Below are 21,167 nucleotides of genomic sequence, written 5' to 3'. Positions count from 1 at the left end.
TCTCACACACCCCCACCCAACACACACACACACACACACACACACACACACACACACACACACACACACACACACACACACACACACACACACACACACACACACACACACACACACACACACACACACGTACGTACGTACGTACGTCTGCTCTCTCCTACCCCCCACCACCATTTGGGACCCACATGTTAACTATCAGTGCTAATTTGTCCCATTAAAACTCTTTTGCGGAGGAAATGACAGTTTGGAAGGGTGTAATTTTAGAAACAGCGCTGTCCCCCAGGGTCAGGTGGCAGACTGTTGACTGGTAGTGAGGGGGGGGCTTCATATGGGCCTCATTTGGAGGACTATCCCCCCCCACCCTGGGCTTGTTAAGCTAAAACGACGTAGAGTGTTGGCAAAACACACCCAGCAGAGAGCCACATAAGAGCAACGTAAGAGCAACGTTGGCAGCCAGCCACACTTCAACAGTGTTCTAACACAGTGGACAGGCCAAGACAAAGTACAAAAAGAATAATTATTTTTGAAAAAGAATGAACCGTTGCTCTAAAGTCGTGGAAAACTATTGCTGAAGCAAAATGAATATTATTCAGGAAAAAGGACAAGGGAAAAGTCCTGCCTCAAATTCAAAACGATGTGCATAGCATTCACAAACCCAACGCGAGTTCTCTCCTAGAATTGAGATAATAGATATGTTTCAGTTAGTAAGTTACTTACTGTAACTTACATAAAGTAACTTAATCACTGCACACAGGACAACAGAGAGAGAGAAAGAGATTGACTAAGAAAGAGGGAGAGTCAGAAAACAAGCCTCAACCAGATTTACAGATGTAGCGGGGGCCCGGGGGAGGACAAAAAGGATGCGCCTCTTCCAAACATGACGAACATGTCTAGTCACCCTCCTCCTCCCTTCCTCTGCTTTCACCACCATCATCATCACCACCATCATCATCATAATTATCCTCCAGGCCATTGTGACGCAGATGCATGCTTGGCCCCGTAGAAAAACGTTACGAACCGAACACAGGTGTGTGTGTGTGCGTGTGGCTGATGATATTGTCATGCAATCTCCAGATTGATGGCAGGGAGTTCATCTCCACATACAGCATAGCAGCGTATCCTCCTGAGTTCCATCGCTCCTTCACCTTACTCTGCTGCCTTTATCAGTGAATCATCATCATCATCATACTGTATATCTAAACACACTGTCTCTTTTACCACACACACACACACACACACACACACACACACAGCAGAAAAGTAGTGAAGGGGAGAAAAAGAGGATGGAAAAGGGTGAAAAAGAGCTGCAGGAAGGGATGAAAGTGATCGAGATGATGGATGGGAGATAAGGCACCTGGGTTAGCGCTGCGGACGATAGAAGGGGCCCATATGCTAAGTTGAAAACACCTCTCAAACATGTGGACTCCATTTTGCAGGGGGGAGGGGGTGCATTAGTGGCACATTCCTTCATTCACAGGAAGCAGCTGGCTCACTTGAGGCCAGAATCTGCCGATATGACGAGACTGGAAAAATGATTCAATAGATCACGCTAATATATTGGAATACTGAGTTAGGCTGTCTTAAAACTGGATGCATTTCTACATCAAGATAAAACCGTGTGAATCACATTGATCCTCTCATTGATCCTTGTTATCCCTTGACTAACCTACAACACCAATATCACCCATATTGGCATCTCACTCACACACACACACACACACACACACACACACACACACACACACACACACACACACACACACACACACACACACACACACACACACACACACACACACACACACACACACCCCCCAACTGGTAATAAAATACAGATGCTTATTACATTGCAACAATGGCCGTACAGAGGAAAGCTTAACTTTTGGCTACACAAAATGCAAGACGAAAAGAAAAAAAGAAAGAGCGAAAAAAAAGAGTTTAGACCACAGCAGCGATGATGGATAACATCTCGTAAAAAAAGAAAAGGGTATTTTTAATTGAACCATATGGTGGCCTGTCTAACCAGCCTGGGAAGCTTCGTCTTCCTGGTGGGGCCGGAGCAGCAGGAGGGTGATGGTGGAGAGGTGGAGATGCAGCCCCGGGTGTCCGTAAGGTTCATGTTAGGCAGCGAGCAAGAAGCCTGACAGATTTGTTATAAAGGTCAAAGAGATGGAAAGACACACCAGGCATAAGATGCTGATCCACACACGCAGAATATAGAAACAGACCACAGCGCAGATGTGCCCTCTCATAGACACAGTTGTGTGCACATGGGACAGGAATCCTATTTCCATAATAAATTCTTTACCAGAAATACGGCTTACGCACATACTGACACGGAAAGATGGCATGCCTGCCTATCTCTCTCTCTCTCTCTCTCTCTCTCTCTCTTGATAAAAACACTGAAATATTCGTCAGAAGACAAGCACCACGCATGAGGGCAGTCTCAACAACGTGCCGTTGTGTCCGTTTGTTGACCGAGCCCTTGGGAGTGTGTGTGAATGGGATTTGATGGCTTCGTAGGTGTGGGGTGGGGTGGGATGGGAGGGGAGGGTGGCGAGAGAGGTGGGATGCAGGACAGCGTAGCAAGAGAATAATAGTAGCGAGTTGTACCGTGCTGGAACACCTCCCAAAACAAAAGATATGGTGGAGGGAGTCGAGGGTGAGGTGGTCTGACATTCTCGACAAAACAAAGCGAGAAACAGACACAGCGCTGACATGCCCTGGTACACCCGGTTTGTATTCGAATGCTATATGTTTTGGTTGGCTTTCTTGAAAATATAGAGGCAACACATTCGCCATCTGTATTATAGTTGCTAATACAAATATGTAATAAAGAACACGTTTAGGATTAAATATTTGGGAAATATTCATTTTTTTATATGACCAAGTAACTACATATTATATATTTACTACACTAAATATTTTTGAAAAAAGTACTGCAGTTGTATAGAAGCGGTTAGCCACTAGTGGGTGCAATTACGGCGCTAATTATATATATATATATATATACACAACACATCAACACATGTCAACCATACTAAATGATATTACTGACAAATGGCTATACCCCCGATACTCCACTCATAGTAGTCTGCTCCAGCCAGTCTCCATAGCCACGGAACAGAATGCGTGTGGGTAGGTACAGGAAGCACTTGTAAACGCTTTACTTGGCTCCAAACTCAAGTCGTGCTCTCTTCAAGACGAAGGGACACTAACAGTGAGAGGGTACACCAACGCCACGTTGTGTGTGTGGATGTGTGAGTGGATGTGTGTGGATGTGTGAGTGGATGCGTGCATGGATGTGTGAGTAGTTGTGTGTGTGTGTGTGTATGTGGATGTGTGTGTGTGTGTGTGTGTGTGTGTGGATGTTTGTGTGTGGATGTGTGTGTATGTGTGTGTGGATGTTTGTGTGTGTGTGTGTGTGTGTGTGTGTGTGTGTGTGTGTGTGTGTGTGTGTGTGTGTGTGTGTGTGTGTGCGTGCGTGCGTGCGTGCGTGCGTGCGTGCGTGCGTGCGTGCGTGCGTGCGTGCGTGCGTGCGTGCGTGCGTGTGTATGTGTGTCTGTGGATATGTGAGTGGATGTGGTTAAGCTTCTCATACACTTTAAGTATAACTGCATTATGTGAGGAGCATTTTGTGTACAAATCTTACATTATAACGCTCATCTAACGGTACTAGCATAGAAAGAAGTCACGCAAAGATGGCATGGGTAGTAACCATGTGGATAACCCATCCCCCTCCTTGTCAACCCAGTGCTCGAATTCAAGCTGAAACAGGGGGCTCACTTACAATTGTTTTTATTTGATTTTTGCACTAGATGTTTTTTACACTTTTATATACTTATTTTCAATACTATTTTTAGATGTACTACTATACTATATACATTTAATACCCAAACACACACTACTGTATCCTTTGTGCTTTACAATCCATTATCATGATAATACATTTTTGTGATATTGCCCGGCCACATTGTACACCCCTAACCTTAGGAGTGGCCATAGTGTGCCTAATCTTGTATGGGCTCTACGGGCGGTAGATACACAACCTCCAGGGTCAGTGGCAGTCTCCCGCAGGTGCTTTTGGGGGAACACGTTCCAATAATATTTGTGTGTTGTTATCATCCCAGCAATTTAAAAAATGTGTGTGTATGTGGGGAGGGGGGGGGGGGACGACGACACAGGTTCCAGCCCTGGTTTTCCTCTATGGGTTAATGACAGTTGGCCCTGAGAGGACGCCTGTGAACTAGCTGACACATAAGACAACAAGGTGAAACGGCAATAACAAGACGGAAACGTCCGGATCATCAGGGTTCACACACACACACACACCCACACCCACCCACACACACACACACACACACACACACACACACACACACCCACCCACCCACCCACCCCACCCCCAGTGCTTAGACTACAGGTGTTTTGTCTTGGCCAGGGTGAAGCAGCTCTATTCTTAGATTGCAGTCCGAGTTCAGGGAAACCATTTGTTTGGCAACACATTCAGACGGCTGGACGAGACTGAGCTGAAGAGTTCCCGAAAGCACAGATTTGGTGCATTCTGGGTTTTGTATCTCCAAGTCTGGCCTTAACGTGACCAGACAAACTAATGACGTGTTTGATGAGCGGTGGGAACTGCCAATACTGTTGGGAGAGGACACATTTGGACACCACGGTTGTGGAAGGGGGGATGTCAAGGCCTCGGTGTCCTTGAGCAGCCCGTTTCCTGGAACGAGGAACGGGTCTCTAAATGTCCGGGCTGGAGGGAGGGAGGCACGTCAGGGTTCTGTCCTCGGTGTGGGTGTGCTCGTCTGAGTCGTGCGTATGGGCACAGTAGCGGTCCGTGAGTTATATGTCATTTCTGTAGATATTGTCATGCCATATCTATAGCAAATGTTATTATAGGTATGGGAAGTTTCTGTGAGAGATGTTATCCCTTCACCCGAAACCCAGTCCAGTTCAGCGTAATGAAAAACCAGTGAATAATATGTGCGGAAACACCAGTACAGCAAATACATATGCATATAGGCCCTTCTGATAATCCAAAGGAAGTGGACTTTGAAACGTCTATTGACATTGCACTATAGATCTTTGAATGGACCATGTTCAAACGTACGTTCATGTTTCCGACGTGCCGATAGCATGTCAACTTAAGCGGCCTTCAGAAGGTGAAACGTAAAGGATTGGATAAAACGTAAATAAACCATTAGATCCAAACCTCAAGGACCAACACCACGTCCGATCCATGTAACACTCAACATATGACTATCATATATGAATGTGTGTGGATGTGAGGCAGCCACCTGATGATGAAGGGCATGAAGGGGGCCAGCCCCAGGGGAGAGGAGGAGCCGTCCATGGGAGAGGGGTACAGCCTGCCCAGCACCAGCAGCAGCAGGAACAGACTGGGGTGCAGCTTCACCTCACCGCTGTCACTGAATACACACACACACACACACACACAAAGTGAAGGAACATATTAATATATTATCCACCTTGTCCCAGGCTACACAATGCACGCCGCCATGACGACCAGTTTGGTTTCCCATTTCCGGTTAGAAGCGAGAATACGTAGCTGGTAGTACTTTAGTGAGGTGTGTTAGCCACCGTCAACTTGCCATTTTGACCTAATGTAATATATAACTTTTAAAACTATTGCCGTAGCCTTCAAGATATGCGCTAGCGGTGCAAATGTGCTAGCCGCTATGTAAACAACACTTGACCGGAAATGGAAAACCGGAGGGCCACTATGAATCATGGGAAATAGAACGGTCACGGAATAAGGTGGATACATCAATGTAAGTCTATACACAATGAAAAAAAAATATATATATATATATTTTGTTATCCAAGGATTTTAAAAGATCCTTGGATTGATCAACATCCTTTGGAGATAATAGGGTGACATGAACTTGATAGAGTACACAACTCCACTGATTTCCTTGCATCGCAAAATTAAATGAATACAACCTTCAAAACTCAAATTTTGTCATTTGAGTATAAGTGTTATTCACTCACTTGGCTTTGTGTTGCTTGGCTTGGCAATAAGGGTCAAGCCAAGTAAAAGAAACAAACATCTGTCCAGTTTATATAAACATACAAGCTTGTCACCGTGGTTTCAACACCTACACGTTGCTATTGTAGTTTCCTGCATCCTGGCGGGCTTGTATAGCAAATTCAAATGTGAGATAAATGCAATATGAGTCTTATGCAAACATAGTCCCATCAGAATCACTATATTAATCTAGTCTACGAATAACACGAGTCTGTGGTTTACACTTACCCCAGACAAAGAGAAACTGAAATATTACAAAGCAGATAAGGGAAAGTCGTTTGTGTGTGTGTGTGTGCGTGAGCCACATACACAGACTCAGATCTGTTCCCACAATAAAATTGCAGGCTTGAATCTTGACAGCGTGACACAGAATTTATATGCCTCTAAAACTGCCCACGCGCTGGTCCAGTCATCCCAGGACTGCAGAATGTTTTGAGTTTTCTTTTTAAAATCGCTGTTCCTCTCCAAGTCCCCTGACACCTGACTCACCGAACAAACTCGCACTGTCTCTGCCAGCGGTTTCACTTTGACACATGCGCCACTGGATGAATGGAAGGGAACGGATTTGAGCTAATCTGCCACCGGAGAGAGAGAGGGTGTGTGTGTGTGCGTGTGTCAGTGTGTGGGTCCTACGGGAGCGTGACATGCTTCAGGGCGTCACTGTAGTCATGGGGCCGGGTCCAAACAGAGAAACAAGGGAAGACCCCCTGCTATAAACAATTTCTGCCATTAGTATTTCGATTGACACACACAAACACAGACACGTGATGTTGTAATGCAATAGTGGTCAGATTAGTCCGTCAAAAATGTTTAGTCTCTCCGTTGAATTGTGCACAGCACAGGGTAGGATGTCGTGCCAACATCATCATCCCAGAGGAGGAAAGAGGGAGATGGTGTGCACTTGTGGGTAAGTGTGCGTGTGTGCGTGTCTCTGTGTGTAAATGAGAACAGCAGCAATGACATAATATAGAAATCCATAAACTCTGACTTGGCTAGAGTGAACGCAGAAAAGTCATAGAAAATTTGGAAATAATGGAATAGAAAAGAGGATTACCAACCCTCTCACTTTGCGCAGTAAATGTACAGGGTCAACAAACCTCTACAGGCCACACTTGCACATCCTGATAGTCACAAAGAGGTTGGCGGATGGATAAGTATTTTACAAGGAGCTCAAAATTCCAACCCATACCTCAAAAACACACCTATGGTTGTGACTACAGTTCCAGAAGCATTTTCTACTTCTCTCTTCACGACACTGCATAACAAGGTGACCTGAGTCAAGGTGACCTTTACCCTGTAGAGCCGCATTAACAGGAAGACGTAGAAGTGGCAGTCAACTATTCCTTCCTAAGAGGACAGATGAAGCCTCCAGCTCTGGAAGCGGTGGTTCTGTTGTGCCTGTGTATACTGTAGGGCAGCAGCACCTGCAGCCCAGTGCTGATGCTAGTGCCGTGGGAATGAGGGCCCATGGTAGCCCTGTACAACGGCAGAGCGGTCAGTGACATTGTAGTTGAGCATTAGACACGCAGACGGAGTAATGTGCACATAATCAAACCACTCAATTAAGACAAGGGCAACAGGATGATGAACCTCCTGATAATCTGTAATAGGATGGACACGATTTCAACCCGCCCCTAGGTCGTAACCGCATCCCAACAACCCACATCTGACTCTAACGTCCGGCATTATTTGACAAATAAAATACGTAAACAAACAGTCGCTTAACTCATGTCCACTAGGTCCTAAGTGGTTTTCTAAAACAGCACGTCTAGAAGCTCGACGGTTCAAGGCAACACTGCAGTTATGTGTTATTCTGGGTCCTTGGTTCCGTGGGAAAAGCGGGCTTATGTTCTAAACAAGGGGTTTGAGAGGATGAGGGGGGTTGATGAACTCCATTAATTGGATGGCCATTAAGATAAGAGGGGCTCCAGGGAGCCGTTGCACAGACTCCACACATGGTGTTTTTTGGCCACGGGGTTACAGTTCAAGGTGCAGATGAGGACAGCGAACTGCTGCAACGAGCCATTTGGCTAAATGAGACCAAAGGAAAACAAATGTTTCAAATTTTGATGTTTGTTTTTGAAAACACTGGACATAATTGCTACGGTAACAGTGAGGTTATGCCAATGTTACACTCAAGAAAAAACGTCTTAAAACTATTGGGACATAAATGCGGGATGCTCTTACTGGCATTCAAGATGGGTGAGGGAAGAAACAATACATTCATGGTTTTATTTTTTTCATACTGTGTTGTTTAGGTGAAGATTTTTGTACAACATGATTGTGCAAATTATGTCAGAGTTTGCCGTGTGTAACCCTAACAATGGCATTTATACATAAAAAAATTTAAAAAGCAGATCTGAAATGTAGTCTTTTTAATAACAAACATTTTAAAGATGACTGCCTTAAGCCTGGTTTACAAGACGGTGTGACTGTGCAATATCACTATTTAAAGATAAAAATCTAAACAGAACTAGCTTGCGGTGGTTTTCATGGCACAAGGCAGTGGCAAGACACTTCATTGTATGAAGTGTGTTGCTCACTATCGTTGTCACATTTGGGAATGCCTACACAGTGGAGCGGCTAAGACACAAACACTGCTTTGTTTGCTCACCATCTGCAACCAATCAGGTTTATTTGCCAAAAGAGGACTCAATCAAAGGATATGTTTCACGCCTTTGGGAAGAATACATTTCACATCTGAATGGTCCCTAGGAGGCCAATATGATGAAATCCAAATGACTTCTTAGAAGGCCAAAACAGACATCAAGTCTAAGAGTCTTTGCTAATAGCATCCATTACCTCAACGACTCGTCAGTAAAATTCCAAACAAAAATTGCAATCTTGAAAAATCAATCCTGAAAGTCGCGACTGCAAGTGCAAGAACAATCACAGGAAATGGAATACAGGAAAAGGGTAAAAAGTGTGCGTGTGTGTATGTGTGCTTTGTGCGAGTGTTCACCTGTCAACGGTGGCTGCAGCCTCCTGGAGCTGGCTGAGCAGGAAGGGATAGAGGGCGGGAAACCTTGTGAAGAACTCTCGGCCGGTCATCCTGAGACAAGCAGGGAGAGACAGAGTGGGTCTATTTATTTGTATCATTTGGATTTGAGTGAATAGGATTTATTATTGAAACATAAATTCCTCCGAGATCAATTAAGTTATCTGTTTCTGTTTTACACAAACTCTGAAAAGTTCCCATTCAAGACAATAGGTTGCTTAATCGATACATATTGAACGCATTTGTGAGTATGGTTGCATGTGTGAGGTTTTTTGCACATGCCAGGCTTGCGTGTGGCAGAAGAAGAGTGTGCCAATGAACTTGTGCGCATGCTTGAGGATTTACGCATGGCTGTCTTGTGAAATGAAATGAATCACAACATTGACGGTCCCTCCCATGAGTACCACGGCATGACCCTCCTTGGCCCAGGGGCCAATACAGTGTTATATTTAACCTCTCTTTCTAAATCTAGACTGGGCTGGGGTAGGGGGGCACACTAGACAAACCCATGACCAGAAGACTGCTGACATTGTACAACCCTGCCCGCATGGATGCCCATATTTATTATTTCTAAAAGGCATCATTCACTTTATTATTAATAATAAAGTTAACAAAAAAAAACTAAAAACTAAACTAATGTCAGCAGCTTGTGGCGCCTCCATCAGCACTGACGACTTTGAGGGAGCTACTCAAACCGCCATCAGTCTCTGTAAGGAGGCCTGAGCCACTCAGAACAGACGTCAGCCAACTAAGTGAGCAATGTTGGAAGGGTTTCTGGCATGGACTGCCCACTTTACATCCTGCCACAGCACGGATGAAAGTCAGGACTTTAGACTATGCAAATCCAAAAACACAAAGCCTCCAGAGGAATAATTTGGTTGATTCGCTTGAATTCTTTGGGTTGTTGCGTTGTTCGAAGACTCGAACAGTTGTTCGAACAGCCCAGCTTTCGCTCCTAGACTGATGGGTCAGATGTTCCGTTCAGGAATCTCCTGGAATCCCTCAGAACTCATGTGATCAGGTCCCAGAAGGGGAGGCTTGACTGTTGGGATAAGGTTCTATTGGGGATGGGCAGTGTTGAGATTTCTTTGGACTCAGCTGGACAGAGAAATTTGGCTTTACCCCACTTCATTACGTTGCACTTCTAGGCCAAGTGCTCTACGCTCTGCTTCCATGTGTGTGTCTCCACACATGGAAGCATGGGGGTAGGGGCAAGGGCCCCTAATCCTCCTGGGACTATATCTTAACAAGTGTCTTCTTATTTTAACTGAGCCGACTTGCTATAGGGCTCCTTGAAGAGGATAAGTCAGAGGTCGTGTGGGAGTAGATTAGAACCTGCAGTTGAGCAAAGGGTCAGCGAGAACAGAGCGGAGGTGGTTGTGAAGAAACCCTGTCCCGGCAGAAACCTGGTCCCTAACTAGAATGCTTCACTCCCTTACTCACTCTCCTACACAAACATTAGAAACATCACAGCAATGTCCAATGGAGGCCTTGCTAAAGGGCACCTTAAGGGCCAGCAGGGGGTGACATGCCGGGGACCGCAAGAGGAAGGGGTTCAAAGCCAGAGGCTTTGCTGGGAATGTAGAGCTGCAGTCTGCCGCTCCGTCAACATTGTTTTGAGGTGTCCTTAATGCAACAGCCTCCACTGCATCGCAGGGCCGAGGATGGGTGAGCCAAGGAACCAGGCCAACCGGCCAACCCTAAACAGCCACAGGACTCCCACTCGCACAAATCGAGTTTTAAGTAATAATATTAATAATAAGCCGGCTTGCTGGTGTGTCCATGTTGTATTTGTGAGTGCAGGTGTATATGTCAGCCTGCACTATAGTTGCAGTTCGTCCTGGGAGAAATAACACACACACACACACACACACACACACACACACACACACACACACACACACACACACACACACACACACACACACACACACACACACACACACACACACACACACACACACACACACGTATGCTGACCAAATAGCTGCATATTGGAGTGGACAAGCTGTCATATTGCATTTACTGCCGCAAGAGCACACGACCAAATAATCCCAGTAATAATACAGACCCAGTGGATCAGGCACACCATGGAAAGACCGCAAACACACAGACACATACTCAAACATCCCACACACACACACACACAAATCCCACACACGCAATCATGCACAGTTGAAGCACTACAGCGGTGTCATTGTGATGTATTGTCATCATTGTATGCGTAGATCTATACGGTTATTGTTCAGAAGCTTTAAAGTTAAGAAGTGCCACTTTCCACTGGCATCAAATCTTTCAAATCATTAGACATCGGGAATAAATGGTTGCAAAGGAACTGTTTTTATTACTTGGGTACAAGATTTAACAACTCTTGCAGCCCAACATCATCCTGTGTGAATGAATGTACAAGTAGTCAAGCCCCTGTAACCCTTAGTATAAGTATAAGGTAATGGGTAATTGCAGCTTGCTGGTGTGTTGGCATGTGTGTGTGCTCTGCTATCTTTAGATGTGCGTGGTTATGTTTAGATAAGTGTGTGCGCATGCGTGTGTGTATAACACCCACCCCCTCCACCCTGTCCTCTCCATCACTCTTCACCCATTACTGACATGATGACCTAAATGTCCCTTCCCATGATGCATCTGTCGGTTAAAGTGGCCAGTGGCCGCAGCGGGGTGATTCAGGGAATGAGGCTCATTAGACATCAGTACAACTCTGCTGAGAGAGGCTGATCCACAATGGGATTCAGTTAAGGCATCATTCCTCTCCAACTTTCAGTTACACACTGCAAACTCCGGCACACACACACAAAAACACAGGCCATAAATAAAGGCCAGAAAGTGAGATAATAATGTAATGGAGTACTATGGCTGGACAGACGAATGAGCACACACACACACACACACACACACACACACACACACACACACACGGTGAAAGCTAGAGAGAAGAGAGCAGAAGAGAATGAAAGCTATGCCAGACGAACAGAGCTCTGCTGTCAACCTGTTAAAAGTCTACGCAGAGGTCACATGTAGTTTCTTAGGAACGGCAAGCCAAGTAGTCTAAATGTGGTTCCAACAAACTCAATACATATGTGCTATTTAATTCTCTTAAGGTATTTTTTTATGTAGGCAGTTTTGACTTTGCCAGTGAAAAGGGAGATGACACATTCAAAACAGTGGTTCCCACTCAACAAGGTGAGAAGGCAATGGTGGTTTGACGTAACTCTGATTTCTTAACCTCTTCCAGCAAGCTTGCCCAAGCTGCCTCAAAGATACACAGACAACAGCCACTGGCAGGCATCCCGAACAAGAGGTGCTGCAACAGCACCCTCTAGTGGCATGTTTCATGTTTGCACGATTTTCAGTTTCAAACCTATTTCAAGCTAACGACACACTTTCAGTTTGGTTGCGTCTTCAAGGATTTCTAATGAGAAACAATTGTCCATTACAAAGTGTCCGGCCATACCATACACAATACTGGATGAGCGGTAACATACCTGTTCTTCTTTGAGTGCTCGTCCTTCCCTTTCTTCACTCCGAAGATCCTAGTGATCAAGGAGCTGAACAGCAGGGTGGAGGAGTTCCTTACCTGGGACAAGAGCACGAGCGAGATGTCAAGACCGATGAAGACAGATGGAAAGGAGCAGTGTACAGGCACAAGAACTTTCACGGGGCATAAAAGACAGAATAGAATGTTAAAAAAAGGTACATATAGTAAATGTTTGTTTATATAATTGTTCATGGATAATCTCGGGTCAATGGTTCCTAAGGGTTACATTGTAGCCAATTCAAACTGACCCCCTCCAAGCCCACACACATTATTTTTTTTCCACAAAGGGGAAGATAAAAGCAGGCGCTCACAGCCCAAATGGGAGAGGTGAATCCCAGCACCGCCGCCTGCATGCCTTCAGACACGAAGGGGATGATGTTCTCCCCCAGCCGAGTGTCCCGGTACAAGGCCCGCAGGATGTTGAGCGCATGGACCTAGACACACACACACACACACACACACAGTTCCTGGGAAGTGCCGTTTCAATGCAAGGGCTGAAAGTTCACAAAATATATTTAAACTTGAATAAAGCCCTTTCCCCCCTCAACGGTCAATCCACATGTATCATAACGATAAGGGAACAAGGGAGCACATGCACCCAAAACATGACCTCACGTTGTACGTGTATGCAACATTATAGCTGCAGAAGAAGAAGGGTCCGGATGAAAGGTCCGGATGAATGGTGGACCTTATGCACAGATGAACCGTCAACAGTAACATGGGGGCGTGACCGCGGGCCCGAGGCGAGCCACGTACCTGTGACACGGTGGAGTTCTTGTCGTCCTGGGCGGCAGAGGGCGCGGCCAGGGAGGTCAGCTCCCTCATGGTCATCTTCAGCAGGCTGCAGCTGGACGCCTTGGGCTCGGACGACAGCAGAGCCTGGGGGAGGTACCAGGGTGGAGAGTCAATGACAAGCTAACTTGAGAGTTAAAGCTTTGCAATCTGCTTCTTTGACAATATGACCCTTTGGGCTGTAGTGCTGTTGCCCGTCTTGACAATCACAGGTGTTAAGAGAGATCATCATGTACAGGCAAAATCAAATGGTCGAAAATGAATGCAAGATTTGGCTTCCTTACACACACACAAACCCAAGCACCTGTCCGTGTGATGCTGAACTAAACCTTGTGAGGGTGTGACCTATGACCCCATCTCTGTTGTATACTGTAATCAAAGAGCAGCAGAGGGGTTAACGTTTGAGTCGGTCAACTGTGAAGAAGACAAGGGGAGAAGCGGAAGGCGGGGGGTGGTGTTGATCATGTGGAGCGTAACAGCTATGGGTCAGCAAAAGGACACTGCTTGTGTGTGAAGGCCTCTCATACCTCTTTTATATAGTGGGCATTATTGTGATCAAGAGCAATAGGCTTAAAAACAAGAGGTTTCTCAGGAGTCAAATGGCCACACTGTAGAAATGATGTCGTGACGCTATTCTCTAAAATGAAAAGACAGGAAACTAAATGCCAGACATTATTTGAAGCTTCAATCCATGATTCGGATGAGCAGTTAGCGTACTCTGCTTCAGTGCAACACGAGGCAAAGCGGCATATGAATTGAAGGGGCGTGAATATGTTATGTTGGTTCACGCCAGCTTACACAGCTCATGCACAGCTATAATCAAGCTTTAAAAACAACTTCCCTGTTTTGGTCCATTGACTGTGTGTGTGTGTGTGTGTGTGTGTGTGTGTGTGTGTGCGTGTGTGTGCGTGTGCATGTGCGTAGCAAACCAGCATAATAATAGTTATGAGCATTTTATTCATGTAAACTAGCATAGCGTACACAGAGTCCGGACCTGAATGTAGAAGGGGATTCCTGCGCTGCGTCGGGTGGCGCACAGTTTGGACGAGGGATCACTGGACTTGACCTCCTGCAACACCTCACGCAGCCAGCGGGACGGAAGCTTCTGCAGGGACTGACTCCCACTCCTAGAGCAGCGCACACACACACACACACACACACACACACACACACACACACACACACACACACACACACACACACACACACACACACACACACACACACACACACACACACACACACACACACACACACACACACACACACACACGCGCGCGCGAACAACGTGAGAGAAATATGTTGAAGAATGTTAGCTGTTTTTTTTTACGTCAATACTGGAGTGTATTAATATGTTGGGTCAGGGTGGGTTGTTCTCTTATCATTATTTTGGAAATAGTTTAGCACTTTAGTGTCATGATAATTCAGTGTTATCGAAGGACACGAAATTGTACTTCATTAACTTCCGGTCCCACAACCTAGCATTATCTACAACCTCAAGCCACAAATTATATGCTTATGCTTCCTTTTCCTACTGTAGCCCAACCCCTGTACACACTGAACTACGTTTCTGTTTACACCATGAACAAACAATCTAGTGTGCCGGGCAGGCTGTGTACAGTCAGCTGTCAACGAGCGCATGTGTACACACACACACGTTTAGTTACAATTATACTGAATTACAATAAAAAATAATAGTGATTGTGGAAATAAAGTGTGACTCAGCACATTTTAATTTTTACATTAGAGCATTTAGCTGACGCTTTTGTCCAAAGTGACTCGCAACCATTCACACTCACATTCACACATCGCCGGCGGAGTCAACCATACATGTAACATCCAGCTCATCGGGAGCAGTTAGGGTAAGGTGTTTTGCTCAGGGACACGTGGACACTCGAACTAGCAACCTTCCGGGTGCAAGTCAACCCGCTGAATCTCCTGAGCTACTGCATCCACCCAGTACATCGATCCCCTTGTGTGACAGCCTCGAGACCCAGAGCTCAGAGAAGGGAATAGCAGTGATGGATGGAGAAAGAGATAAGAAGAGAGATGGAAAGACTACGAGTAAGCATGCCTCGGCACCGTGGAACAAAACAGTTGAGTCCAAGAAATAAGGGAGAAATAAAAAAAAAAATCCACCGAGGCATCAAAAGACAGCGGTTAGACACCCCACAATCAACACCCCATAACCCAGCACATTAACTACATACTAGCCACACACTGCTCACTCCTGCCCACCCCTCCATCACCCCACCCAAACAAACTCCGAGCGGAACACACACACACACACACACGCCTAGTGCTCACATGCAAAGCCGCCAGAATGCTGCCCCCATTACTCAACACCCTAAACATTCATGGAGAAACTAATTTTGTATGTGACCAAACAATAGATGTGTTTAAAGCGCGCTCCGTTTCCCGGGGCCGGCCCGAGTCCACAGCAATGCCTTGGCATTTTGCGGTTCATCCGGGGCAGACCATGTATTTATTCCCACAGGCCTCCATTGAGGAAAGAAATGCCATGCGGTACTACAAAGCAAAACCCTGTTGTTTTTACCCTCCCTGTAAATATTCTCCCAGGGATTTAATAGCGAAGCCGGGTTAACCTTGAAGGCTCTAGTTTTTAAATAGCTCTGATCTCATGTTTTTTTGTTTACAAACCAGGGAAACAAAAAGTTTGTTTTACTCAACTGGAATTCGAGGAGAAAAGATAAGACCCATTCTCCGTCGACATTCCCGACACTCGGAAAAGGCAATGGAACAATGATGATACAAAATACTAAGAAGTCACACATATACCACAAAAGGCCCAGGGAAAATGAATCCCCACCCACCTGCAGAGCATCTCGGTGAGACGCACAAAGCCCACGTAGGCCAGCTCGAAGGCCCCGCGGTGCCGTGACTGCAGGAGCTGCCGGCGGAAGTAGAGGCCGACGCCCTCCACCTGGGAGACAGACACAAGCAGGGTTCAGCCACCCCCTCCTAACAGCATGGCAGCAAGGGGAAGAGCTAACGTGTTGTTGTCAAATCTGTGGTCCCCAGATTACAATTTGATTAATATGATACGGACAATCAACATGAACATAGAACGAGGTCACTTGTGGTGCGCCATGTAAAATATCAATATAGAATGTCACTCAAAGTACAGGAAATGAAGGACCATTAGTGTTTATGTGCTTCGCAAAAAAGTAAAGAACTAAATGTCAAAGTGATTATTGCCAACTGAATGAATTTCAACGTTTGGTCAAATAAGGCTACTTTTATTGGCATTCTTACACCTCTAGCAGTAACCAAATGCACTCCTATTCTAGCAGCTGCTTGTTAAAACTAACCACTCACCGTTGAAGCTGACCTATAGTTAAGGCTAACCACCCATGTTCTGATGCTACTTGGGGATGTTTTTTTTTTACCCAGAATGCATGTGAACCTCCGCCGATGAGCTGAATGCAGGCTAAAGGGCAACCTCCTGCTCCTATTCTGGGTACCTTCAACGAGGGACAGGCCATGTCGACCGTGAGAGCCGCATGTTGGTAAGCAAGGTTGCGCGGAGAGGCGGGCCAGGGCATCCCATAATGACCACCGTGGCTAAAACCATGGGGTTAGTAATAGTGTTAGTAACATTATTCTGGCTACAAACACACGCGGGGAGCAAAGCCCGTGGACGTAGTGCAGGTGAGGCGCTGGGCGCGGCGGAAGCCCCACTCCGCTGCCCTGTCATTAGAGGGCTCTGTGGGCACCCACCGCCGGCAGGCACGGCGGGGCCCCAGACGGTCACGGGTGGCACGGAGGGCACGGGGAGGGGGAGGGGGAGGGGGGGGACCCTCCCCTTCCCTCCTCCAGTGTGTGTTTATGTATGAGGGAGGGGGAGAGGGGGGGGGGGATGGATACACCTTCTGGATCCGGCGAGGGCGAGACACATGGTCTGCTCTTGGCACGGGTTCAGAACCACGGGACGAGGAGGGTGACATCATCCCCTCACACCGCTGGCATACCATTACCACCCTCCGCACGCCCGTCACCGCCCCCCCCCACCAACCCCACCCCCCCCCCCCCCCCCCCGTGCGTCCCGTCTCTCTGCTGCCAACTGCTCATGTGACGCACGACACAAACAGCTTCACCCCGGGTTGAAACGACACCCTCACTAAACACTTCCATAGAACCAAGCAAAAAAGCAGGCAGGCTAGAAAAAAAAAAAAAAAAAAAAAAAAACTCACGGGACTTTGACCTCAACCGCTGCGCCGCTCGCTAACCCCACGGTCGTAAAGAAGCGGCTCAAACTGGATGGGAGAACGGAGGAGTGAGTAGGACCTGAGGGGGGACCGCAGCACCAAATTGGCCCCCATGACTGGTCGCGTCAGCAGGCCGGAACAGACTGCCAGGGCCGAGCGTGACCTCACCGAGCGCGGCGGCGGCGGCGGCGGCGGGCGCCTCGGGGTTATAACGGGAGCGGCCGGCCGCTGTGAGAGGCATGCGGGCTCGCTCGGACCAAAACCACCCCGCTGTGGCGGGCTGAATCGGCCCTGGACCGGGCCGGAATTATTTAAAGTTTGTTTTAAGGAGTTAAGCAGGGCTTCCTCTGCAGAGCCGCGCAGAGTGTGTATCTAAGGGCGGTGCACTCTATTTAGACATCCACTTCCTGTTTGTAACACAGCCACTTCCAAGAGGAGCTGATGATTCGCAGAGAGAGAGAGAGAGAGAGAGAGAGAGAGAGAGAGAGAGAGAGAGAGAGAGAGAGAGAGAGAGAGAGATACGTTTCCCAAAACAACAATTACATGCCTGGCTCGGGGGGCCATCACAGACAGCCTGAGGCATCATGAGGTCCGATAAAACCACTAGCGTTTGCTGTTGCTCCATCACATGACCTCAGCCTCCTTGGTCATAACCAACATGCCAGATATACTAAGGACAAGGCAGGAAGGAGTTACTGATTGGTTATAAAAAAAAAGGTGAATCAATATAATTATCTTTTTACTATCCGGAATGTACAGGCGTTTAAACAGCATTGTCGACTCAATAGACCTCTGAAGAATAAGTCCCGCCTCCGAGGCTCCCGGTTCTCTCGGTCAAATGTTTATGAGAAATATGGCATGTCTAGGGCATCTAACAATTTGACATGGAATCAAATGCAACCCTTAACAATGTTGAACCCTTGACCGCAGAACGCCAATGAAAACATACCGAAGAAAGAGTAAAACCAGAGTGTGTCAGAATGTCTTGGGTATGAGGTGGTTTGTAAACCTTAACTTTTAAAAACTATCCCATTCGGCCCAACACACGTTTTGGGAAAAGGGACGGGATGATACCATTGTCAAGGGAAACTCTGAGCCATACTTGGGCCCCGCCAACGCCCTCATCTTGGTCCAGTGGTGTGTCATTCCCGGACAGAGGCTTGTTTTTGTGGAACGGAATAAAAAACATATTGGCCATCTTAAATGCTATACTGTCCAAAGGCAAGGAAGGAAGGGGGACAGGACATCAGGAGACAGTCCTGGGAGGCTGAACTTTACAACGTAAAGGTATGCCGTGCACTCAGTGTCTGTTGGAGTCTTTTAGGTTCTGACGTACTCATGTCTATTGAGTTCCTTCTTTGGTTGACAAACACAGTTGACATAGTTCATCTGTGAAGTGCTTGTGATTCTTTTTCCATGAGACAACTACTTCACAGTGTGTGTGTGTGTGTGTGTGTGTGTGTGTGTTCGTGAGCATAGTGTGTGTGTGTGTGTGTGTGTGTGTGTTCGTGAGCATAGTGTGTGTGTGTGTGTGTGTGTGTGTGTGTGTGTGTGTGTGTGTGTGTGTGAGCATAGTGTGTGTGTGTGTGTGTGTGTGTGTGTGTGTGTGTGTGTGTGTGTGTGCGCGAGAGGCTATTTTACAACAAAGAGAGCAGCAAGAGCAGGAGCGTTTTCAAGATGTCATGACACTGCCCTGTCCCCACTGCGTTCTAGCCAAGGGTCACTCACAAGTGAAGAATATAAAATTAAACACCATCACTTATGTCAACAATGGCAACGGTTACCATGGGCACCACCCAGTGGCAGGAAACATCTGTGGCGTTGCCGGGACAACTAGCTCCAACACAGGACATTTGCAAAGGATTGTGTGAAGGCCAAAAGTAAGCGCTTTGGAAAGACACTCTCTCTTGCGTGTGTCATCACTGTGGTGGGGCAAATTGACTTTGGTCTCCTAAACCCAGGCCAGAGCTATTTTCCAGAAACTGGATATTAGACACACCCCATCCATGCACAAGTGATGAGAGTACATAATGATCACGGCGAAGGGAAACCACGCACACCGTCTCCACTTAGAGCAGCTGACTGGAGCTGCTCCTCTCTGACCTCTCTGCCTGAGAGCAGGGCTCAGCGCACACACACACACACACACACACACACACACACACACAGCTGGAGTCATTGATGGTGAAGTGAAAGATACGTAAGTTGACGACGACTTCATTAATTACTGTAAGTGGAATTTAACCTATGTGAGCAAAAGACTATCAAACCATCTGTTCAACAAGCATAATCATGTAGATAAGCAATATTTAAAACTGCTTTGCCCACAGTGCCCCATACACCACGTGTAGTTTGTGGATGAGGCACTGGTTAAGCTAATAGCGGATTGCTATGAACAAGTTAGACTTAATACATCAAGGCGAACTGCTTCTGAAGCCTGTGTTAAGATCCTGATAGATCTTGTACAGTTGTCAGTGTTGAATAATCACTTCTATTGCTATTGTAGACATTCTAGCCTAGTGCAGTGATTTTCAAACTGCGGTCCACAGTTTTCAAACAGTGGTCGCGGACCACCAGTGGTCCGTTACTGCAGGTGGTCCGTGGAAAAGCAAACGAAAATATAAAATAATATTTTTCATAAAAAAAAATGTTCATAAAAAATGTTAAATATGTATGTATGATGTACAATTTCAATTAAATTGAAGGTATTGTGTGATTACTAAAATAGGCTAGTGCAAAGATTAGAACGATTTGTTTTAAATTATAAATGGAAGAAATAAGGACTATTATTATTTTAATTTCCAGTAAGTTTCCTGATCTCCCGTTTCTGAAATGTTTTGCATGTCACTTGGACAAACTCCCAGCCTGTTCGTTGAGGACTTTGAGAAGATTTGATATTTGACTTCAGCCAGTTCAGTTCAGTTCGTTTGTGATTACTGTACATATTTAATACTCCATTATCATTGCTATGGATATAAGCCTGGTGTTCAAATGAACCTGATTACGCCCTTGGGCGCTTTACATAAATACATTAAATATGTGACAGCCGTTGTGTGCAGTAAACGTTCTTTTAACAAGCCTGTTGTACTGATGCTATGTTACTTTTAGTGCTAATATATGCCTATTAAGAGGTGCGGGTAATTCAGGTAGGACTGTGTGTAGACATATTTTATTATGTGTATTATATGGTGGTCCGTGAAAATTCTTGATTATAAAAAGTGGTCCACACACACTCAAAGTTTGAAAACCCCTGGCCTAGTGAATAACCGGTTACCTGCCATCACTTGTTAATAATATATAGCATTTAAATAATTTAAACTTCAGTGAGCTATTTTGTTCATTTATTTATAAAAATGTTCAGTTAACTTTATAACAAATGCTGCTGGGAACTCCATGCTCTTTTCAATTTTCAATTCAATCATTCATTTCAATTTAATAAATGCTTAAAGGCATCTCAATTAAGTTGGGTGTTGAGTTTGTTTGGGTGTTGAGTTTGTGTGTTAATAATTTTGACACCAAGATTAACAATTGTACTGCAAG

At 46.0% G+C, this 21,167-nt stretch overlaps 1 protein-coding gene across 1 annotated transcript in view; it reads right to left on the bottom strand.

Annotated features, from left to right (window-relative positions):
- The window catches only part of thada (THADA armadillo repeat containing), a 69,114-nt gene that overhangs the window by 32,151 nt on the left and 15,796 nt on the right, over positions 1–21,167 (bottom strand). Inside the window, exons 22-28 of the mRNA XM_084471031.1 lie at positions 16,233–16,342; positions 14,393–14,525; positions 13,363–13,485; positions 12,918–13,040; positions 12,554–12,645; positions 9,021–9,110; positions 5,307–5,438 (exon numbers count right to left, since the gene is read on the bottom strand). Of these exons, the coding sequence (XP_084327157.1) occupies positions 5,307–5,438; positions 9,021–9,110; positions 12,554–12,645; positions 12,918–13,040; positions 13,363–13,485; positions 14,393–14,525; positions 16,233–16,342 (803 nt within the window). The remainder of the gene's footprint in view (positions 1–5,306; positions 5,439–9,020; positions 9,111–12,553; positions 12,646–12,917; positions 13,041–13,362; positions 13,486–14,392; positions 14,526–16,232; positions 16,343–21,167) is intronic.

Source organism: Micromesistius poutassou (assembly GCF_964030765.1).
Source record: "Micromesistius poutassou genome assembly, chromosome: 7".
NCBI classification, from domain to species: domain Eukaryota; kingdom Metazoa; phylum Chordata; class Actinopteri; order Gadiformes; family Gadidae; genus Micromesistius; species Micromesistius poutassou.
Note: the sequence above shows the minus strand (reverse complement) of the source record. Positions and strands in the feature narration are given on the sequence as shown.